The sequence below is a fragment of the Drosophila persimilis genome, unplaced genomic scaffold, assembly GCF_003286085.1.
Source record: "Drosophila persimilis strain 14011-0111.01,24,50 unplaced genomic scaffold, DperRS2 tig00000520-arrow-pilon, whole genome shotgun sequence".
Classification (NCBI taxonomy): domain Eukaryota; kingdom Metazoa; phylum Arthropoda; class Insecta; order Diptera; family Drosophilidae; genus Drosophila; species Drosophila persimilis.
In genome coordinates, this window is record NW_020825317.1 from 1,022,420 (window position 1) to 1,044,714 (window position 22,295).

Here is a 22,295-nt window from a genome sequence, read left to right on the forward strand (position 1 = left end):
ATGTACATCTGCATACACATACATATATGCATGAAAATATGCTTGTATATGTAATTTTTCTGTTTTCACATTAAGAGCTGCCGATTAGTGTTGTGTTGCCCATGAGTGAGTGAACAAAAAAGAGTTGTTCACTTAAGTGAGCAACTGAACATGTTCCTTCCAAGCTGTTCCTTTTTGTTCACTTGTTCTTTGTTGTTAATTTGTTCTTTGTTGTTCACTTGTTCTTTTTTGCTCACTTGTTCTTTGTTGTTCACTTGTTCATTTGTTCTCTACTCACTTTTTGCGCAATTTTGCTCCTCAAATGGCATTTTGCGATCTGTCAGCTGTTGCTCATATTTACGTTTACTTCACACTTTTTGTATTACCGGCAAAGCTGTATACTCTTTCAAAAATTCAGTATGTCGCTAATTCGAAAGTATAGTGAAATTTGGAACCATCTGTGCATGAATAGTGAACAACTGAGAGAGCAAGTCAGCAACTGAGCAAGTGAGCAACTGAGCAAGTGAGTAACTGAGCAATCTAAGAGAGCAAGTGAGCAATATGAGTGAGTCACACTTACTAAAAAAGAACAAGTGAACATGTTCACCAAAATGAGCAATGTTTACCCAACACTACTGCCGATACATCTGTCGAAATTGTAAACAGGAAGACCAAAGGATCAACTAATTGGATGCCGAAAGAATGTCGGATTGAATGGTTTTCGCTTTTACACCTCGTTCCCGTAGGTTAATGCACAAATATGTATATATGTTTTTGATTTTTCTCGCACATCTTACAAAATTAATTGTTTGAATGTTTGTCCGTAACACGCGAATTTGCCACTGTAGACAGTCCAGCTGTGCTTCAAACTGCATTTTCTTCCACCCATCCTCCTCATCCAGCGTCCGTTTTTATGGGAACTGCAATCAGGATCGTTACAGAGTATTTAAAAGGTGGGATTTTAACACTTACGATGAAATGTGGTGCTGAGAATAAAACTGCCAGGGTTGCAATAATAGTAAACAGCGTGAAAATAATAAGGCACAAACGATCAACGACCATAGCAGCGAATTTCCAGTCTCGTGTTATGTCGCCAGTCTCGTCCTCTTTTTTCAGCTAGTGGAAGAAAAAATTCATTGGGAAATGGAAAGTTATATCAAATAAAAAGGAGTTAGGAATTTAATATACGACTTAGACAATCAGTACAAATTGAATTTCTCTATCGCTCTTTTAGCTGGTATTGCAAGTTTTCCTGTTTACTGTTTCATTGTTGAGGTTTAGATGGACATAATACATACATACATCCCGAACTCTTTCCCTTGGGGTCCTTATTAAAGTCGACAAAAACATTTTTATTTCTCAGCTCAACTCTCGCTAAATGCATTCTTCAATAACTGTCCTAAATGATGATACAGGATATGACGGATTTCTGAACTTCATTCTGGTGCGCTGTCGTGGTCCTCCTGTGTTTGCTGTGGCTGGAGGTGGGCCTTGAATGTTTACCTATGGTCCAGCATTACCTCTGGGTATTTTAAGGCAAGTTTGGTCACGATGGTTATGCTGCCGATCGCACGCATGCCTAATCGATCCGATAATCCTGCTACTAATTAGCACAAGTTCCGTCTTATTTTCCACCAGGGACAGTCAGTTTGTTTCGAGCCAGGATACTATATTTCCGACTGCTGCGCTGAATTTTCCTCTACGTCGTTGATGCGCTCGGCCATCGCGTTCCCGTAATGGCTTCTCTGGCTAGTTTAGTCAACATCTCGGTAGCGCCCGTAGTGCTCCTCTGCTTCCGAAACCCTTTCGAAGAAGGTTGTAGAGGCCGCGGTGCTCTGCTACTTAAGCCGATAGGCGATTGCATAAAAGCCTACCTTACCCATGGTGTTCTGCATGCAGATGCAGATGCGGCATGCAGATGGATCGGGATGGTGATTGCCATGGCGCCGACCATGCTTTATGCATGAGTTGGCCTGGTTGGGCGCCACAGCTCCATATTACCGCTTCGCCGTCTGAGCTTTGCTGCCAGATCCCTTCATGTTTCCCCGTGTATGGCGCGCTGAGTAACGCTATGTCGATCTGCTGCTCTATAACCGTTGGTGACAGCAGGTCCTAGGCAGCTCGGCAATGGTTGAGGTTAATCTAGAAGCTCCTGCAACCATAGGTCAGCTGGGATAGACGCTCGGCCTGACGACCGAGTAAGCTATCATATACGATATCGAGGAATTGAAACAGAATCGGTCTCCGCAGCTTCAATCGCTCTCATTCTTTCTCTCTTCCCATCTGTAAATTTTTTTCTAGCACATTCCACCCTTAGCAACTGTCACATTTCATACTGTCTTTCTCTTAGTCTTATGGGACATGGACCCCGCTTCACACCGACCTTCATAACCACAAACTAAGTCGACGGGACGGCCTATATATGTATGTTCATATTTCTCCTACTTCGCCAATTTTATGTAAACATTAAAATCCATCCCTTACTGCTAAGTCACACTGCGAGAGAGAGGTTCCAACAGCCCCACGCTCCACGGAGTTATATTAAAGCTTTGTACATATTTATTTGTATGGCTGTTTCGTTTATACTAATCGTTAGGTCCTCTTCATATTGGGTTTTCTTAATTGCAACTGATTTGTAAGCTTTATATTCTTTATCTTTTAAATCAAAAGCTCTCTCAATTTGTTCTTGCAGTCTCTTAATATTTCCTGCGACTTCGCTAGCTTATGTTAATGATAATGCATCTGTAAAAAAGCTACATGAGACTCGGCTTAACGCATCCCCATGCTTCATTTTCAACCCCGAACGGTGTTAGATCTCACAGTTGAAGTCCGGCAATTATAATGACCAACGTGCTATTCTGACTGCAACTTCTTTCGTATTCATGGTCATCTTAAAAGCATTACAGTCCGTAACGATAGTAAAGCTAATATTTCCACTTAACAAAAGCCCTTAGGGCTCGCGCACACTATAGCTGAAAGCGGAGCTGAAAGCGGAGCTGAAATCAAAGCTGAAAGCTCAGCTGATCTGAGAGCTTTTCTCAGGCAGAATCAGCTTGCAGGTGCGTACATTGTCGGCTGATCTGATTGCTGAAAGCTGAAAACCACTGCCTCCCTTTGTCTATCTCCTTAAGTGGCATCAATAGATATCATTATAATTATTATTATTATATTGTTAATGAATTATTACTTCACAGCACGTACAGTAGCCAGACGGAAGTTTTCTTCGTTTTTTTCGTTAGCGTATTTTAACCACATTTTCGTTGAGTTTGTATTCGTATTACTTTTATTTTACGAATTATTATTACATTTTTACATTACATTGGTAATGGTAAATAATAAAACTTTTTTGCCCAATTTATCGCCTTCCAGAAATTATAGAAATAAAACTATTATTCAAATATTTTTAATAGTCCCGCTTATTCCCCAGCGCTGGGTTAACCGTAATTTCGCTTTAAAATGTTTTGCAGCCCATTTTCGATCACTTATGAACCAATACACTTGAACAAAATCAGCAATCAGCTTGCTGAAAAAACAAACATGCTTGATCGATCAAACTAAGCTGAGCTGATCTCAGCGAGCTTTTTCAGCTTTCAGCTCAGCTCAGTCTGCAATGTGCGCACTTGCACCGGTGCCGAGTGTTTGTTTTTTCAGAGCTTATAAATCAGCTATCAGCTCCGCTTTCAGCTCCGATGTCAGCTACAGTGTGCGCGAGCCCTAATGATCGATCGCTCATACTTTCAGCTCATAATATTCATACTGTTGACGCCCCTTAATATAATAGAGTATGTATTAAATTAGTTATAAATGTTAAAAGTTTGAATGTGTCAGATTTGAATATTAGTTTGTAAGATATGAATATTAGTTTAAGATTTACTCATCGATAGTATTATAAGAAACACCAATGTACTCGATATATCGATACTTGTCCTCGACAAGAGACAGAAAATTAGTCTGAGCGTGACGTCGGGCGCTGCGTAGCCACTGCAAATTGATTGGTTCCTTTTGGGTAAAAAAACTGATCCGTTCTGATCCAGATACAGCAATCTGATAGATATGGCAATTTTCTATGATTGTGCGTTGTGATTGTGAAATTGTTTTCTTGATTCTGGGCATAATAATTATACGATCTGGTTCAGATTTTACACTCTAGAAGATATAGTCATATTCTACGATTCTGCGTTTTTAGTTTTCTCGTATCTTTGAATTTGTTGATTTTCGCCCTTTGTGGGGGCGGAAGTGGGCGGGGCAAAGTTTTGAAATATACTTGTAGCAGTGACATATCACAGAAGTCCGGATATAAAATGTCGTTGCTCTAGCTATTATAGTCTTTGAACACTAGGCGCTGATAGGGACAGACAGACAGGGCTCAATCGACTCGGCTATTGATGCTGATCAAGAATATATATACTTTATGGGGCCGTAAACGATTTATTCTGGACGTTGTACACATCCACTTTTACCACAAATCTAATATACCCCAATACTCATTTTGAGTATCGGGTATAAAAACGTGCTATTAAAAGTTTACATTTTTTTTGTTTGCCCAAAAAACTCTGCGATGAAATATGAATACATAAGAGCGAAAACCAAAAGTGAACTTAGCGACATATTGCGTAGGTAAAACGTATATTTTGATAAAGATGCCAACATGACAACTTTTGACATTTTACCGTCGTGCTCCACATTTTGTCTCATATGTTCTAGGAAATCATGTCCTTGAGCGAATTTCGAGTTCAAATGACCTCGGAGTCCTTTTTGATCATAAGATGTGTTTTAACAGCCATATAGCTCCAACTGTAAATAAAGCTAAGGGTGTTTTAGCGCTCATCAAGCGTTGGTCCAAGGAGTTTGACGACCCGTACGTTACGAAACAACTGTACATATCGTAAGTACGTCCTATATTGGAGTATTGTTCTTGTGTGTGGAGCCCGCAGTATAAAGAGCAGCAGGTTGTTATTGAATCCGTGCAAAAGCTATTTTTAATTTTTGCCCTTCGGAACTTTAACTGGGACTCGGGTAGAATCTTGCCACCCTACCGGTCTAGGCTAAATCTTATTGACCTGTCGTCGTTGCACCATCGCAGAATATGCAATGGCGTAATGTTCGTGCACAAGCTCCTTCTCGGGACTGTTAACTCCCAAACTCTCTTGGGTCAGATTGACTTGGCCGTTCCATCTAGACCTACCCGTACTTTTAGGTCTATCCGTTTACCCATATGTAGGTCTAATTATGCTGATCATGAACCTTTTAGGGTTTTATGCCATAATTATAACTCCCTCTGCCAAACCCTGTCCCCTTAATTGTCTCTTAAACTAATTGCATGCAATATTTATAATCACTTAAATTTAGCTATGTAACTTTTAACTTCTCTTTTTCCGCCTTTAGTAACTAGGTACCATTATTAACAGATAATTTGTTAATTTAATAAATAAATAAATAAATACACCAATTACGTACAGCAGTGAAAAAAATCATGGAAGACACGCATGAGCAAGGAAATACGGCGCCAAGCGCAGACGAGACTATGCAGGCAGTCCTGGTTGAGCGCGAGATAGAGAGAGACAACGGTAGTGCACAACACGCAGCGGAGGCGGCGCCAGAAGAATATGATGAAAATGTGCAGAAGGCTCGATAAGCATTCATCCTGCGACAGGACAACGCTTGTTCGAAATTGACCATGCGATCAGATAAATATGAAGAAGAACCGCGCCGTTTGCAGCAGTTGGAACAATTGTACGTTTCTCGCAAGCGCTTCGCTGATCTCAAATTAAGCGTATTGAAAACGGAGAAAGAGGCTATGGAGTTGGAAATGCCGAGAGATTGCATCGACTTGACACATATTGAGGCGCTGATGCGTCCATTTTCTGGAGATGACGACCAGGCTGTAACCAGTTGGATAAGTAACTTTGAGGACATTATGAATTTTCATGGTGTATCCGAGTCCAAATGCTGGATATTGGCGAAGCGGTTGCCAGGCGGATCGGCGAAGGCGTACATCGACCATGTGGCGCCACTGACTTGGCAGTTCAAGATGAGGAGCGACCGGGAGAGAAAAACAACGACAATTTAGCGGCTGTCCAGTTAATCACTTTATGACTTCCGTTTGGTGAACAAAGAACAAAGAACACAGGTATCCCTGTAAGTTATATTCATAAGTCTTTGATGCCGAACTCGGCTATAGTTGATGCCTATAATGAAGTCAGAAAATACTATGGACTAGGAGGACAACCAATTCCCATATGGGGAAAATTAAAGTGCCATGTTGAATTTTGCACAAAGAAATATATCATTTTATTAAACATCGTAGATGATAACATGCTGCCTTTGCCGGTATTGTTGGGACGCGATGCCATTAAAGTTATTGAAGTAAAATTAGTTCACAAGAAAAATATCAATGCGAAGCAACACACAGAAAGAAGCGAGCTAAGCAAACGTTCTAATCCATTTAAAAATCAGACACAGGAAAACTCAAGGAATGTCAAAATGGCCAGCGAAAATATGAATCAAGGCGACGAATTCTGTAACTTTTGTGCGTCGGTAAAGATTGATGAAGAGGAACATATTAACGTAGGTTTCGAATTTGGTCCCACTCTTGCAGAAAATTGTAGGGAAGCTATTAAGACATACTATTTACACAAAGAATTTGACTTTAAAGCACAACCAAAATATCAGATGCAGATTCGTGTAACAGAAACAACACCATTGCATTGTACTTCGCGTTGTTCATCCTACCATGAGAGAGAGAAAGTAGCTGAAATAGTAGATGATCTGTTAAAAAAAAAGTAATCCGTCATAGTGAGTCTCCTTAGGCTTCCGCCTTGGTCCTAGTAATAAAAATCATCAGGAGAACTTCGAATGTGTTTCGATTACCGCGGCCTGAACAAACAAATTGTTAAAGATAATTTCACATTGCCCTTTATTGAGCAATGTCTTGATTTTTTAGAAAACAAGTGCAGTTTTTCCATTATAGATTTGAAAAGTGGGTATCATCAAATAGGCGTAGAAGAAAAATCCGTTCCGTATACATCGTTTGTGACACCGCAGTGACAGTATGAGTACTTGAGAATGCCCTTTGGGCTATAAAATGGATCCGCTATTTTTCAGAGATTTATTTCGGAACTCTTGAGAGACTTTATTAGGAACAAAAGCATTGTAGTGTACATGGATGGTATATTAGTAGCGACTAAGTAGTTGATGAACACATGGATATATTAAAAAGACTGTGCATTCCGTTTAGCGAGCAAAATTTAGAGATAAATCTAAAAAAGTGTAGGTCAATCGAAACATCGAGTTCCTGGGGTATAAAGTTAATCAAAACGGAATAGTTCCTAGTGATTCCCATATTGAGGCCTTGAAAAAATACCCAGTCCCTCAAAATGTAAAAGCACTGCACTCATGCTTGGGATTCTTTTCGTATTTTCGACGTTTCATGTTGTCATTTGCGACGACAGCTAAACCCTTGGTGCAGTTGTTAAAAGAAGGTGGTCCTTTTCCCATGAATAAAGAACAGGTGAAGACTTTTGAAACTCTTAAGAATGCGTTGGCAATCCTCCGGTATTAGCCATTTTTAGCCCAAATAGAGAAACGGAATTACATACAGACGAAAGTTCATGCGAAGATGCACACTGCGTCCTATTATTCCGGCAAAAAAACAGAAACAGAATCACGTTATCATAGTTTCGAACTAGAGACTTTTGGCTGTAATTTATGCATTGTTTTAGACGTTTTAGAGCATATTTGGAGCATAGGTCCTTCAAAATAATCACGGATTGTAATTCGTTAGTACAGACGTTAACCAGAATGTCAATTAGTCCTAAGATAGCACGGTGGCCTCTAGAGTTAGAGAACTATGATTACTCCATGCACAGACAAGATCAAGTGAAGAATATGTTAGAGGATGGTTATAGAGTCAAATACGTTTTAGAAAAGTCTAATTTGGAAAAAGATGAGAGTGGAAAGCAATATACAAGGAATAGCGTTAGTAGAGACAATCCTGGTAGTGAGCATAAAGGTACCGTAGAGAACCCTGTGATTAAGTGTAGAGAACTAAATATCAGTAGCGAGCATAGTAGTACCGTAGAGAACACTGTGATTGAGTGTGGAGAATCAAGTGACGTAGGAAGTAGATTGGGAAATAGGTGAAAATCTGATGATAGAGAGAACCTTGATAGTAATTGTAGAGATAACCTAGAGAACAGTGAATATAGGGAAGAGGAAGGATCGATAGATAGAGGAAGCGTTAAGGATGTGGTGGGGGGAGTAAAGTACATTAATAGTAGAAATTCAGATAAAGAGAACAAATGTGTTGAGAATACAGTAGAGAGGGACAAGTTGGAGTTTCAGGAGGAAAGATTAATAAAATCATTGATAGTTGGGGTAGTAGGAGCAACGCCAGAAGATGTTGATTTGTTATTGCAAACAGAACAGATGCGAGATAAGGAAGTAGTTAGAAGTCAAAAAATGCTAGACGATGGAATCGAAGTAGATTTTGAAATGGTAGATGGTATTGTTTACAAGAGGAGTTGTGAAAACAAACTATATTTCTATGTTCCAATGTGTATGGAAGAGCACTTGATAAGGCGGTCACCCGAAAAACTAGGACATCTGGCCGTAGAGAAGTGCGTGAGCGACCTTTTGAGGACCTTCTGGTTTCCATCAATGTGAAGTAAAGTGGTAAGGTTTATCAGAAACTGTCTACCGTGTATACTACACTCGATGCCTAAAACAATCCATAATAGAACGCTCCATAGTATCCCAAAGGCGTGTGTTCTTTTTCATACCCTACATATTGGTCATTTGGGTCCGTTGCCGAGTATTAGATCTACGCGAAAAAAACCTCCTTGGGGTAATAGATGCATTCACTAAGTTTGTCAAATTATTCCCGGTTAATAGTACCAGCACGCGGGAAGCGAAGGATGCCTTAAGTAAATATTTTGATTTCTATAGTCGCCCTACTAGGATAATATCAGATCGTGGGACCTGTTTCACCTCGTTAGAGTTCTGTCGGATGTCGCAGATAAGAAATGAGAAGATACATCTTAATAAACATAAACATAGAGCCCCATTAAAGTATGAACCTGGTGACTATGAAGCGGTCCGGCATGTGGACACAACACCTGGGATCAATAAAAAGTTCGAACCAAAAGTATCGAGGACCGTACAGGATCAATAGAGTATTGATCGTTATGAGGTTGTCGACATTGAGGACTGTCAGTTGACGCAAATGCCATTCCGAAGTATAGTAGAACCAGCAAGGCTTAAACCCTGAGTAGAGTGTAAGTATAAAACCATGGTCTCATGTTGTTAATCTATGAAATAGTATGTTAAGTAAGACAATACCTCATAAGAAATGTTTAACCATACAATTGGCCTTAGTGTGTAGATCGTAGTCGATCTGTAGTCAGGTTGCCCGAATGTAAGATATGAATATTAGTTTAAGATTTACTCATCTAAAGTATTATAAGAAACACCAATGTACTCGATATATCGATACTTGTCCTCGACAATTATCGACATGCCAATACTCGTATTCAATCATTCGAAGATGACGATCAAGAAAGAAGAACAAATAATAAAAACGTGCTATTAAAAGTTTATAAATGTTTAAATTAATATGTAAATACGGAAAGGATGTGAATTAATTTGAAGTTGGCGCCTTACATTGTGAACAGATACAGCAGCGCAATCGATAATACCGATCCAAAAAGGTCTGATATATGATCACTAGATTTATAAAGTTATATAAAATAAAAACGAACGAGCAAGGAACTACATCGAGCGGATTGAGGAAGGTCTAAAATTATAGACGGATTCCATTGAAAAGCTGTTGGAGGGACTTCGCTCGAACATTTGGCGCCCGAGCAGGGACCTTTGGAGAAGGTTCAATTACCGGATAGAGTTCACGACTCAATAAATATTTCAGTGTGCGACATCGGCTTCGGTATCCAATTGGGAGTGTTAATTTCCCTGAGCATTTAATATTTCTTGCAGGCATGTTTAATTCCAATTCGATGTGTGTGAATAATCTTAAAATAATACAATTGTTTTAGAGTCAGGTAGTCGCGACTTTGAGACTTCTGCGCTTTAATTGTTCTGTAAGCGGGGTCTCGAGTGGAAGGCAGATCAGAATTACAGTTATCTTTGAGTGCTTAGGTATCTGAATCCACACATACAGCCTATTGCATGCACTGCTATACGCTGAATCAAGGCACATGCATACATATGTATATATGTAGTTAAAAACCGCGCATCAAGAGAAGTAATTCCGTGACATTGATCTGACTTTGTAGTCGGTTCTCCTTTGCCTGCCGGTTCGTTGGGGCGCACGTACATTGTTTGATACAGTGGCGCACAGTGGTCAATTGTTGATCAATTATTGAATTGTGCAGGGTAGTGAGGATTTGAAGTTAGCCGAGTGGCTAAACTTGGAATCGTGTTACTTACTCAAGTCTGGTCTTTTTATTGTTAAATTTTCAAGGGTAACACTGGTGTAGAAAGGGTAAAGATACGGAATTGCTCATTTCTCGAACGGCGTTGATGAATTCCGTAACAAGGGCTATTTCGAAAATAATAGGGACTCCATGACGGCTGCGGAGCTGGAATCCAGGCTAAGTCTGATTGAGACAAACTTTAATCAGTTCTGTAACATTCAGGCTAAAATTGAACACGATATCGATAAAGGCCAAGGTTCTAAGCTGTCTTGGAAATAGGGAACGGTGGCAGTCTAATGTAGGTGATCTTCTAAATAGCACACAGGTGTCTCGTTCGTCGAGACTTCCCAAGCTAAAGCTGCCTAAGTTCGCTCAAAGGTTAACGGAATGGAACAGCTGGTATAATACCTTTGATACTCTAATAGAATCAGACTCTGAATTGGATGAGTTGTCTAAATTTATTCATTTGAGATCATCGTTAGGAGTTGGACCGTTAAATACGATTGAGAGTTTGGAATTAACAAGGCCTATTTATCGCAAGGCACTACGATTATTGAAAGATCGCAATGAAAATAAGGCAATTTTTCTGCATTCACATGTACAGGAGCTATTTAACATAAAGCGGCTAAAAGACCCGATTCAGAGGGACTGAGAGTGCTGGTAGACAATGTGAATTCCCAATTAGTAGCACTCAAGTAGTTAAGCGACGAAAAGGAGATTTTGGATGCAGTCATTTTCAATCTAATTCGGAAAAAATGTTTTGAGTGGGATTGCTAGAAGTTACCGTCGTGGTCGCAGTTATCGCAGTTTCTGATAAACAGAGGTGTCAATATGGCAAATAGGGAAGTTCGACGAGGCAATGGGTCCCGACCCAGTAGTAGAGGTGAGATTAAAATTGCGACCTTAGCTGTAACAATAGGCAGCAATGGCTGCTACGTTTGTCCTGGGACCCATAGATTGAAAGGGTGTCAAAAGTTTATAGAACTATCACCAGTACAACGTTACCATGAGGCGAAGAAGCATTCGCTGTGCCTGATTTGTTTTAGTAAGCGACTTACAACTAGGAACTATAATGGCCCGCGTTGTAGGATTTGCAGCAAGCCGCACCAAGAACTTCTGCATCGAGAGAAACCCATTGTTGTCAATGAGCCAGGGCTCAAAGGGCAGGAGGTGTAGGAGCCAAGGTCATTTAAGAGCTCCCTATTGTCTAGATCATCCACTAACTTTCTTGCGACCGCTGTAGTTCAAGTCAAAGCTGTAGACGGAGGATATCGCAATTGCAGGTGCGTATTAGATTCAGGTAGTAAATTTAATTTTCTGACTACTAGGATAGTCTCGGGCCTGGGCCTAGAAATGCGCGACTCAGTTATACAACTAAGTGGAATTTGCAATACAACATCTCTAGTTATGGGAGAGGTGCAAGCGACTGTTAAGTCCCGAGTCACCAGATATATGACTACCGAGAACTTTTGTGTGCTGAAGGAAATAACGCAGTATAACCCAACAAGCTCAGGAATTTGTCCGGAGTGGGTGCCACCCAAGGGAGTTACGCTGGCCAAACCTACATTTCAGTCTGGGGAAGATATTGACATGTTAGGGGGAGTCACATTGCTTTTCAAGCTTATTGTAGCAGGGCAAATAAAACTAGGAGCACACCTTCCAAAGCTTCAAAAGTCTCTGTTAGGCTGGGTCGTAGGTGAATTCACAAAATCATCTGGAGTTGCACTGTTAGCAGGTGACATTGAACAAAAGGGTTTCGAAAAATGATCAGCTGCAAGAGCTCGTACAAAGGTTTTGGAAGTGTGAAGAAGTCCCTGAAAAATTATAAAAGTTAAATGAGGAAGAAAAACAGCGCGAAGATTGTTTTCTGACGCATGTTAAGCAAGAGACGCCAGGACATTTAGTGGTAGCTCTGCCCTTCAAGAATCCTAAAGTTGAGTTAGGCGAAACTTATCAAATCGCACTTACCTGGTTCCTGAATTTAGAGAAAAGGTTAAATCGGAACCAAGCACTGAAGGGACAATATCTTCAATTTATTGAAGAATATCACCACTTAGGGCATTTAGAGGCGATAGAGCCCGCCGGTCAAGAAAAGGTCGAATACTTTATGCCACACCATCCGGTTATTCGCCCAGAGAGTTTGACGACCAAAGTACGAGTCGTATTTGATGTCTCATGTAGGTCTAGCAACGGCAGGTCACTGAACGACGCAGACCATGGTTGGTCTAACGTTGCAGCAGACCTGTTCGAGATATTGACCAGGTTCCGTTTCTATAGATACACCCTTCCGGCCGACATAAAGAAAATCTATCGTCAAATATTGGTGGCGGAACCACATAGAAACTATAGAAACTACAGACGTTAACCAGAAAGTCAATTAGTCCTAAGATAGGACGGTGGCCTCTAGAGTTAGATAACTATGATTACTCCATTCACAGACCTGGGGCCAGTATTGCGCACGTTGATGCGCTGAGCAGACAAGATCCAGTGACGAATATGTTAGAGGATGGTTATAGAGTCAAATACGGTTTAGAAAAGTCTAATTTGGAAAAAGATGAGAGTGGAAAGCAATATACAAGGAATAGCGTTAGTAGAGACAATCCTGGTAGTGAGCATAAAGGTACCGTAGAGAACCCTGTGATTAAGCGTAGAGAATTAAATATCAGTAGCGAGCAGTGTGGAGAATCAAGTGCCGTAGGAAGTAGATTGGGAAATAGGTGGAAATCTGATGATAGAGAGAACCTTGATAGTAATTGTAGAGATAACCTAGAGAACAGTGAATATAGGGAAGAGGATGGATCGATAGATAGAGGAAGCGTTAACGATGTGGTGGGGGGAGTAAAGTACATTAATAGTAAAAATTCAGATAAAGAGAACAAATGTGTTGAGAATACAGTAGAGAGGGACAAGTTGGAGTTTCAGGAGGAAAGATTAATAAAATCATTGATAGTTGGGGTAGTAGGAGCAACGCCAGAAGATGTTGATTTGTTATTGCAAACAGAACAGATGCGAGATAAGGAAGTAGTTAGAAGTCAAAAAATGCTAGACGATGGAATCGAAGTAGATTTTGAAATGGTAGATGGTATTGTTTACAAGAGGAGTTGTGAAAACAAACTATATTTCTATGTTCCAATGTGTATGGAAGAGCACTTGATAAGGCGGTCACCCGAAAAACTAGGACATCTGGCCGTAGAGAAGTGCGTGAGCGACCTTTTGAGGACCTTCTGGTTTCCATCAATGTGAAGTAAAGTGGTAAGGTTTATCAGAAACTGTCTACCGTGTATACTACACTCGATGCCTAAAACAATCCATAATAGAACGCTCCATAGTATCCCAAAGGCGTGTGTTCTTTTTCATACCCTACATATTGGTCATTTGGGTCCGTTGCCGAGTATTAGATCTACGCGAAAAAAACCTCCTTGGGGTAATAGATGCATTCACTAAGTTTGTCAAATTATTCCCGGTTAATAGTACCAGCACGCGGGAAGCGAAGGATGCCTTAAGTAAATATTTTGATTTCTATAGTCGCCCTACTAGGATAATATCAGATCGTGGGACAGATTTTCGTCCTTGGTGGGGGCGGAAGCGGGCGGGGCAAAGTTTTGAAATATTCTTGTACCAGTGACATATCACAGAAGTCTGGATCCAAAACATCGTTGCTCTAGCTTTAATAGTCCTTGAGCACTAGGCGCTAATAGGGACGGACAGACGGACGGACGGACAGACAGACAGGGCTCAATCGACCCGGCTATTGATGCTGATTAAGAATATATATACTTTATGGGGTCGGAAACGATTCCGTCTCGACGTTACACACATCCATTTTCACCACAAATCTAATATACCCCAATACTCATTTTGAGTATCGGGTATAAAAACGATCGAGCAAGGAACTGCATCGAGCGGATTGAGGAAGGTCTAAAATTATAGACGGATTCCATTGCAAAGCTGTTGGAGGGACTTCGCTCGAACACATACTTTAACTCATGTGGTGTTGTTTCCGACACATAACAATATATAGGAGGGTGAACCATACTGACTACAAGATCCTTTTGCAACAAGACTTATACCACCTCTCTAATCAATGCCAACTTCAGCTTTTCGAAAGCTACTCGTTGCTTTTCCTTAAACAGGTACTTTAACTCGTTTCTCAGAACATCTGACAAATGCCACTAGCATATCCGTTTTTTAATAAAACAAAAAAAACGAAGTCAATCCTAAAAATCGTTTTAGTTGTTGTTGTATCATTACAAAGTCTTTCACAGCCTGAATCTTTTCAGCCCTTGTTGTCAATAGCACCGGAAATTAAATCTTCTCAGTCCCTGGTGTTATTGTCCCATCCTGAACAATGTAACACAGGTAGCACACTTTCCCCTGCAATATTTGTCATTTTCCCCAACAGATGAGCAAAACATTTCCAGCAGCTACCTCTAATACCCTTCCTAATCTTTAAAGTCCCTCCTCGTTATCTTGGCTTGGTATTATCATGTCATCCATGTAAATTGTTGTACCCGATACTCAAGATAAGCATAGGGGTATATTAGATTTGTGGTGAAAATGGATGTGTGTAACATCCAGAAGGAATCGTTTCCGACCCCATAAAGTATATATATTCTTAATCAGCATCAATAGCCGGGTCCATTGAGCCTTGTCTGTCTGTCCGTCCATATCAGTGCCTATTGCTCAAAGACTATAAGAGCTAGAGCAACGACATTTTATGTCCGGACTTCTGTGATATGTCACTGTTACAAATATATTTCAAAACTTCGCCCCGCCCACTTCCACCCCCACAAAGATCGAAAATCTGTGGCATCCACAATTTCAAAGATACAAGAAAACAGAAAACGCAGAATCGTAGAAAATAGCTATATCTCTTAGACTGCAGAATCTAAACCAGATCGTTTTATTATTATAGCCAGAGTCAAGAAAACAGTTTAATTCTATCTCGTCCTTCTTTCATTAACACGCAGGTTTCATGGTCGGCTTTGCATGTCGCAAAAAGTAACCACCTAGATCTCAGAGACTATAAAAGCTAGAGCAACAAAATTTGGTATCCACACTCCTGTGATATCGAACCGGCACAAGTGAATTTCAAAATTTCACCCCACCCCTTTCCGCCCCCGCAAAGGACGAAAATCTTTGGCATCTACAAATCGCAGAGACTTTTAGAGCTCGAGCAACCAATTTTTGTATCCATATTCCTGTTAGATCTCTCTGTTAGAAGTGTATTTCAAAATTTCGCCCCACCCCCTTTCGCCCCCACAAAGAACGAAAATCTATGGGATCCACAATATTGAAGATACGAGAAAACTAAAGTCGCACAATCATAAAGAATAACCATATCTACCAGATTGCCGAATCTGGTTCGCCCGATGACATTGTCGCTCAATGTAGGCATACTATCGAGTATAAATGTAGAATTGCGGTCGCAGCAGCAACTCACACCGTTTCCCCTCGTTCTACCTATTTTCGAGGAAAGCGTTGTTCTGGAAGGTTTGTCATCTATGGACATATTGTTCTCTGCGGATCCAGATAATGTTTCAAGTTGTATTTTAAAACACTTTGCCCAGTCCGTTTGCCAACCCTTGACCTGTCTCTGCAACCTCTCTTTGGAACAGTCTTGTCTCCCAGTAATTTGAAATGAGACCTACATCATTCTACATCGCTTCTTGATATTGGTTCAAGCTCAAACATTGAAAACTATCGTGGTATCGCAAAGCTTTCCGCCATCCCAAAGCTGCTTGAGTTCCTGGTCCCGGCAACTCCAAAATCTTTGCTGCAGCTTGATATGTCCGGTTTTTTCAGACATCGATCAACATCCAGTAACTTTTTTGAGTTCTCTAACTTAATCCACCACGGCTATCAAATTTGTTTGCAGACGGATGTAGTTCTTACGGATTTTAGCAAGGCATTTGATTTTGTGAACCATGCTCTGCTAATTTAAAAGCTCTCTTTATTGGGTTCCCACAAAATCTTTTAAATTCTAATCCTATCACTCTACCCGTACTCAACGTTTTATTTTGTTTTCTGATGTGTTGTCAAATACTGTTAATGTTACTTCAGGAGTGCCACAGAGAAGTCATCTGGGTCCGCTTCTGTTTGTTTAATTTGTGAATGACTTTCCTCAAGCTATAACATACTCTACTACACTACTGTATGCTGATGATGTTAAAATCTGTCTGTCTTACTCTGATTCGTATTTGCACACACGCCTTCAACTGGATCTAAGTGAACTACTTTTGTGGTGTTCAACTAACTTCTTTTTCTGAACCTTTCCAAATGCAAACTTATGACATTTTACCGTCGCGCTCCACATTTTGTCTCATATGTTTTAGGAAATCATGTCCTCAGCTTCCTCAAGGATCAGCTAATAGATGCGTTTCGACAGAAGCAGTGCTGCTCTATCAGTTAAGAGGCGAGCTCTTTGAACAGTCCTTGTGAGTCCAATCTATTTTCACTCTAATCTCTACCGGGGCTGCCCAGATTGCCATTCCAACTTAGCTGGAATTCAGCGGAAGCTCGGTCTGTGGTACCCTCGTATATAATGTAACTCCTAGTCAAAGTCATTCTTACCTGATCGGTTATCCAGCGTAGCTCCTTCAGTATTAGCGCCAACTCGTATTCTGCCGATGAGCTAAGACAGGTATGGGAGATGGCTTCATGTATACGGGCCTCGGCAACAGCGGCCACAGGTCCTACTGAACCCACGGGTCCAACGCTGCTATCATCCCCTTGCCTGTTGGAGACGTTGTTGGAGAAATACATAAAAACCCATGAATATCCTTCTTAATTAAGAAACCCTCTACCTGAACATAAAGACTGCATTATCCCGGTATACATATGTGGTAATTATTTTCACTTTAACTCATATCCGAGTTAATGCAGTAGTAAAATAAAATATTTGTATCCGCCATATATTAGAATAGCATCATATAATAAACATCAAAACTAGTCGACACGTAGTGAGTCGCAGCATTACTTATACCAGGTAGTCAGTTAGTACAAGCAAAAACTATCAAACCAAAGTATTGCATCAGGAATAAATTCCATTTAAATTTTCTTCAATGTCTTTGGGCAGCTGAGTCGTCCAAGAATCCTACAATAAATACACAGTCGCCGTCTCGGAGAAAATATGCCTCGTCCTGCCCAAGACGTACGATTTGGTATTGTATTATTGAACATTCCGTTTTGAACCACTCGCATTCGCGAGGGTCTCGGCTTTATGCGTTGGAAAAGACTTTATGTGCTGCTGGAAATTTACCGGACTGAAAAGTACATCGTTTCTGCGGCTTTGTAATTTTTGCAGGATTCTGGAACCCAGACGAGCTGAACAGACGATGCCTAGCAGCCTATGTAAAAAGATAACCCCAAGGCGCGCGGGCGTAACTAAAACACCACCATAGACCAGCATTTTGGTTTCTCATGCAACATCTTGTTACGAGATTGCATAGTCTTTAGTGTAAGTTAACGTGGCGGCCCATCCGTGTTACGTTCAAAAGTACTCACTCGTGCACTTATACCATATATTTCTTCATAACATAGGTCAAGAGTCTCTTCCCTTTTGCATTCCTGGGGACTGCGACAGGTTATAATTCTAATAACAAATGTAATTCTGAGTCTACTCATGCGCACGGTGACCGTTTTACATGCTATGTATATCCTAGTGCTACAAGCGTAAATGTCACATAGAATTTATAATTTGTGTAGAAAGTTATTTTCTTCAATCCAATACTTAACATTAGCATTTTAATTTTAGATTACATTACTGGTTACGTTAATTGTAATGTAAAGCCACTTTATATTTTGATATATGTATTTTTAGTGGAAATGTAAGTGATCTGAAAACCTATAAAAATAAGCATATTTTTTCGGTATTTTTATAGTCATGTTTTCCTTTTCCATTTACTCGTATACGAAAGATGGCTCTGGATAACAGTTTTTCCTCAAAGACTCTCTTAAAAATCAACTTAGTTGTTTGTTAAGGAAATATAAAGTGATTTATGTATAAGAGAATGTCAGTTGATAAATTTAAAAAAACATACAGAAAAAACGTATATTTGCTTCCCGTACATTCGCCGGTACTTAATTCAATTTAAAAAACTCCAATATGATTATTTATTGTGTAAATACTCGATGCAAACCTAAATTAATCCTCTTTTATAATAAATTAACTATAGAATATTCTGTTTCGTTTCGCAGATTAGATTTAGATTTCCCCTTTTTATTTATTTTCCTTTTTCTTTTCTTCTCATTCTTTCCCTCTGCCGGAGAGACTGACATGTATCGGAATAAAAAACAAAAAAGCAGCGAAATCAAATAAGTGGAAACATGTAAATTATTATAAAATTCGAATCAAATAGGTCATAGGGAATAAACGAAGTGCAATAATTATCACTAGAACATAACTTGCGGTCATGATTCTTCTATTTTTCTCTCTGTTTTGTCCATGACAAGTGCGATAAAAATGGCGAGAGATCTACCCTCCCTGCATTAACCAACCAATCAATTCGTCCCATTGGCGATCAGTGATACAAGAAGACAGAGGGAGAGAGAAAGAGAGACCGATTCCGGCGCTAACGTACAATTACGTAAAAAATATAATATTTACATAAATCATAAGCTCATATATATACTGACTGAGTGTCGGATATATGTAGAGCAGCGGCCCTTTTCACCACTCACAAAGTTTCCGCTCGTTAAATTCTATATACATACATATGTGCGTAATGGAAATGGTTTCATAGTCTAACCCCAATTCATTCCCATATATGACTATGATATATGCATACGTCAGAAAAAGGTCAAGTATAGAAAAATCGAATACTAAAACATGTTATAACAGGTATTTCTAAAGTGTGCAAGTTAACGTACCCAATTCTATTGAGCTCTTATACGAGTTGTAAACAATCAAAGACGAAAAAAATTTCAATTTTGGGCCTCTGCCTAATTGGTTTTTTGTTCAAGATATAAACAATCTCAATCTTTGGCTCCCACCACAATCTCAATCTTTGGCTTCCGCCTAATTGATTTTTAAGATATACAATCTCAATCTTGGGCTCCCGGCACAAACCCAATGTTTGACACTCGCCTAAATGGAAAAACCATCTTTGCCCACACCCGGCTTCTGATAAACAATCTCACACCCGGCTTTCTGCAGATCCTTCACTTTGGGCATTTTGCAGTTCTCTCTTTGGATGACGAAATCCAATACTCGTGATGGCGAAATCAATTGAGATGTTTATAGAAAAACTATTCCCGAAAGGGATCGACGATGCAAAGATCAAAAAGTTCAAGTCAGTCTTGATCCAGAAGCGACACCGAAAAGTCGAACTAAATACTAAGATCGCGCAAACCCTTTGTCCGGAATCCTTTGTGACCCTCAACTTAAATCTATCTCTGTAAGTTAGAAGTTAAATAAAAACTTTTTAAAAACTCAATGCGCTACCGCAGTTATTTAATTGACGCCCAACGTGGGGCTACGTTGTATAAAAACCTCCGAATAATAAAAGTCTTGCGTCGTGCCGAAACCCGAAGGATGGTATAAATCCTTCAATAAAAAACGCGGAGTGACTGTGAGATATGAGACAAGAAAAAGTGAGATAATAAGAAAAGCAAAAAACCAGGAGCTTAGGGTGCGGGAAAAATAAAAAAAATTCAAGACACTTAACAAAAAAACTAATCAAGACACTTAACAAATATAAAAAAGAAAATCTTTAAACAAACTTAAAAAGAAAGCACAAAGAAATAAAAACTACCAGCAAAATCAAAGAAGGAAGAACCCAAGAAAGACGATTAAACAACAAAGAATCTTACCAAGGAAGACCCGTTCGAAATTTTGTCAGCCAAATCAAGAAGGAAACCCCCTTTCGGATAGTTAGTGAGACCTATTATTTAAAAAAAAAAAGTTTAAACGAGGGGGAACGTTGTGAGTTGCTGCGGACACCGCAACTCTACAGTTATACCCGATACTAAGTCAGTATGGCTCTCCTCCGGCAGACGCCGCTAATATTAAACGACACGACAAAGAGTGCGTGCGAGAGAGACAGAAAATCAGTCTGAGCGTGACGTCGGGCGCTACGTAGCCACAGCAAATTGATTTGTTCCTTTTGGCTATAAAAATGATCTGATCTGATCCAGATTCAGCAATCTGATAGATATGGTGGTTATCTATGATTTTGCGTTTTTAGTTTTCTCGAATGTGCAATATTGTGGATGTAACAGATTTTCGTCCTTTGCGGGGGCAGAAGGGGGTGTTGCGAAATTTTGACACAAACTGGTCAAGGTCCGATATCACAGGAGTGTGGATACCAAATTTGGTTGCTCTGGCTCTTATAGGTTTTGAGATCCTTGAACTCATACTTTGCAATTGGCAAAACCGACCATGAAACCTGTGTGTTAGAGAGAGATAGAGCGAGAAAGAATGAAATTGTTTTCTTGATTCTGGCTATAATATTTATACGATCTGGTTCAGATTTGACACTCTAGAAGATATAGTCATCTTCTACGATTCTGCGTTTTTAGTTTTCTCGTATCTTTGAATTTGTGGATGCCACAGATTTTCGCCCTTTGTGGAGGCGGAAGTGGGCGGGGCAAAGTTTTAAAATATTCTTGTAGCAGTGACATATCACAGAAGTCTGGATCCAAAACATCGTTGTTCTAGCTCTTATAGTCTTTGAGCACTAGGCGCTGAAGGGGACGGACAGACGGACGGACAGGGCTCAATCGACTCGGCTATTGATGCTGATCAAGAATATATATACTTTATGGGGGCGGAAACGATTCCTTCTGGACGTTACACACATCCATTTTCACCACAAATCTAATATACTCTAATACTCATTTTGAGTATCGGGTATAAAAAATAAAAGTCAATGATAAGTTGAAATAGTTATCCTAGCAGTACTAAGAAAATGTAAAAGCAGAATATATCAAAATAAAACAGTGGATCAACTAACTTTGGAATTTAAAAGATTAAGAATGATTAATTCAGAGACAAGGACCGATCTGATAGCAATTCAAATCTCACAAGTAAAAGAACAAATAACAAGCTTGAGAAAACAATTGGAATTAACATCTGATCAGAAAAAATAGATGAGACAATTAGAGATAACAACACTTTAAGAGTAATAGAATCCTTAGCCATTTTGGAATGGTGGATTAAACCAATACGTAGGATGGAAGGAAGCTGTAGAAACTGCACTGAAGCTATATAAGAGAGGAAGTAAGCAATATTATATTGCCTTGACAATTTTAAGAAACAAAATAACAGGACCAGCACGTGACGCCTTGACCAACCGCGGGACAGTTTACAGTGACTTTGTTTACAGTGACTTGGTTTACAGTGACAAGAAATCAATATATATAATAGAATAGGAGTTAAGCGTTCTCCGACAAGGGAACCTTTCAATAGTAGATGTCTACAATGAGGATAACAAAAAGATGACTTTTTCAATAAATAAGACCATAATGGAACTCATGGAAAGGACAGTGAAGTTACCAAAGAATCTAATAACAAAATTAGACAGAATGCCTTACGCATTTTTATCACAGGCCTAAACGGCAACATTTCGGAAATTTTATTCTCATTAAATCCCCCAGATTTACCAAATGCTTTGGCAAAGGTACAAGAATTGCAAGCGAATAATAGACGGGCCCAATTTGCCTACCAATTCAGTACCAATACCAATACAGTGGCTTATTATTCAGTAATAATACTTTAAGATTCTACCAATAGCAACCAAGGACAAATAGTTCACCATTCGACCAAAAAACGATTTCCTAGGGAATAAAATGTCAAGGGGACAACCCTATTTCTTAGGTAAAAGACAACAAAATCAGGTTTCAGAACCAATGGATGTATACGAATCAATAAAAATCCAGAACTGA

General features: G+C 39.7%; 1 protein-coding gene across 1 annotated transcript in view; it reads right to left on the bottom strand.

Moving 5' to 3' along the window:
* Positions 1 to 236: 236 nt before the first annotated feature.
* Positions 237 to 22,295, bottom strand: part of LOC6603374 (neuronal acetylcholine receptor subunit alpha-7) — a 277,292-nt gene continuing 255,233 nt past the window's right edge. Inside the window, exons 14-16 of the mRNA XM_026990084.1 lie at positions 16,983 to 17,145; positions 952 to 1,095; positions 237 to 899 (exon numbers count right to left, since the gene is read on the bottom strand). Of these exons, the coding sequence (XP_026845885.1) occupies positions 891 to 899; positions 952 to 1,095; positions 16,983 to 17,145 (316 nt within the window). The 3' untranslated portion in view covers positions 237 to 890. The remainder of the gene's footprint in view (positions 900 to 951; positions 1,096 to 16,982; positions 17,146 to 22,295) is intronic.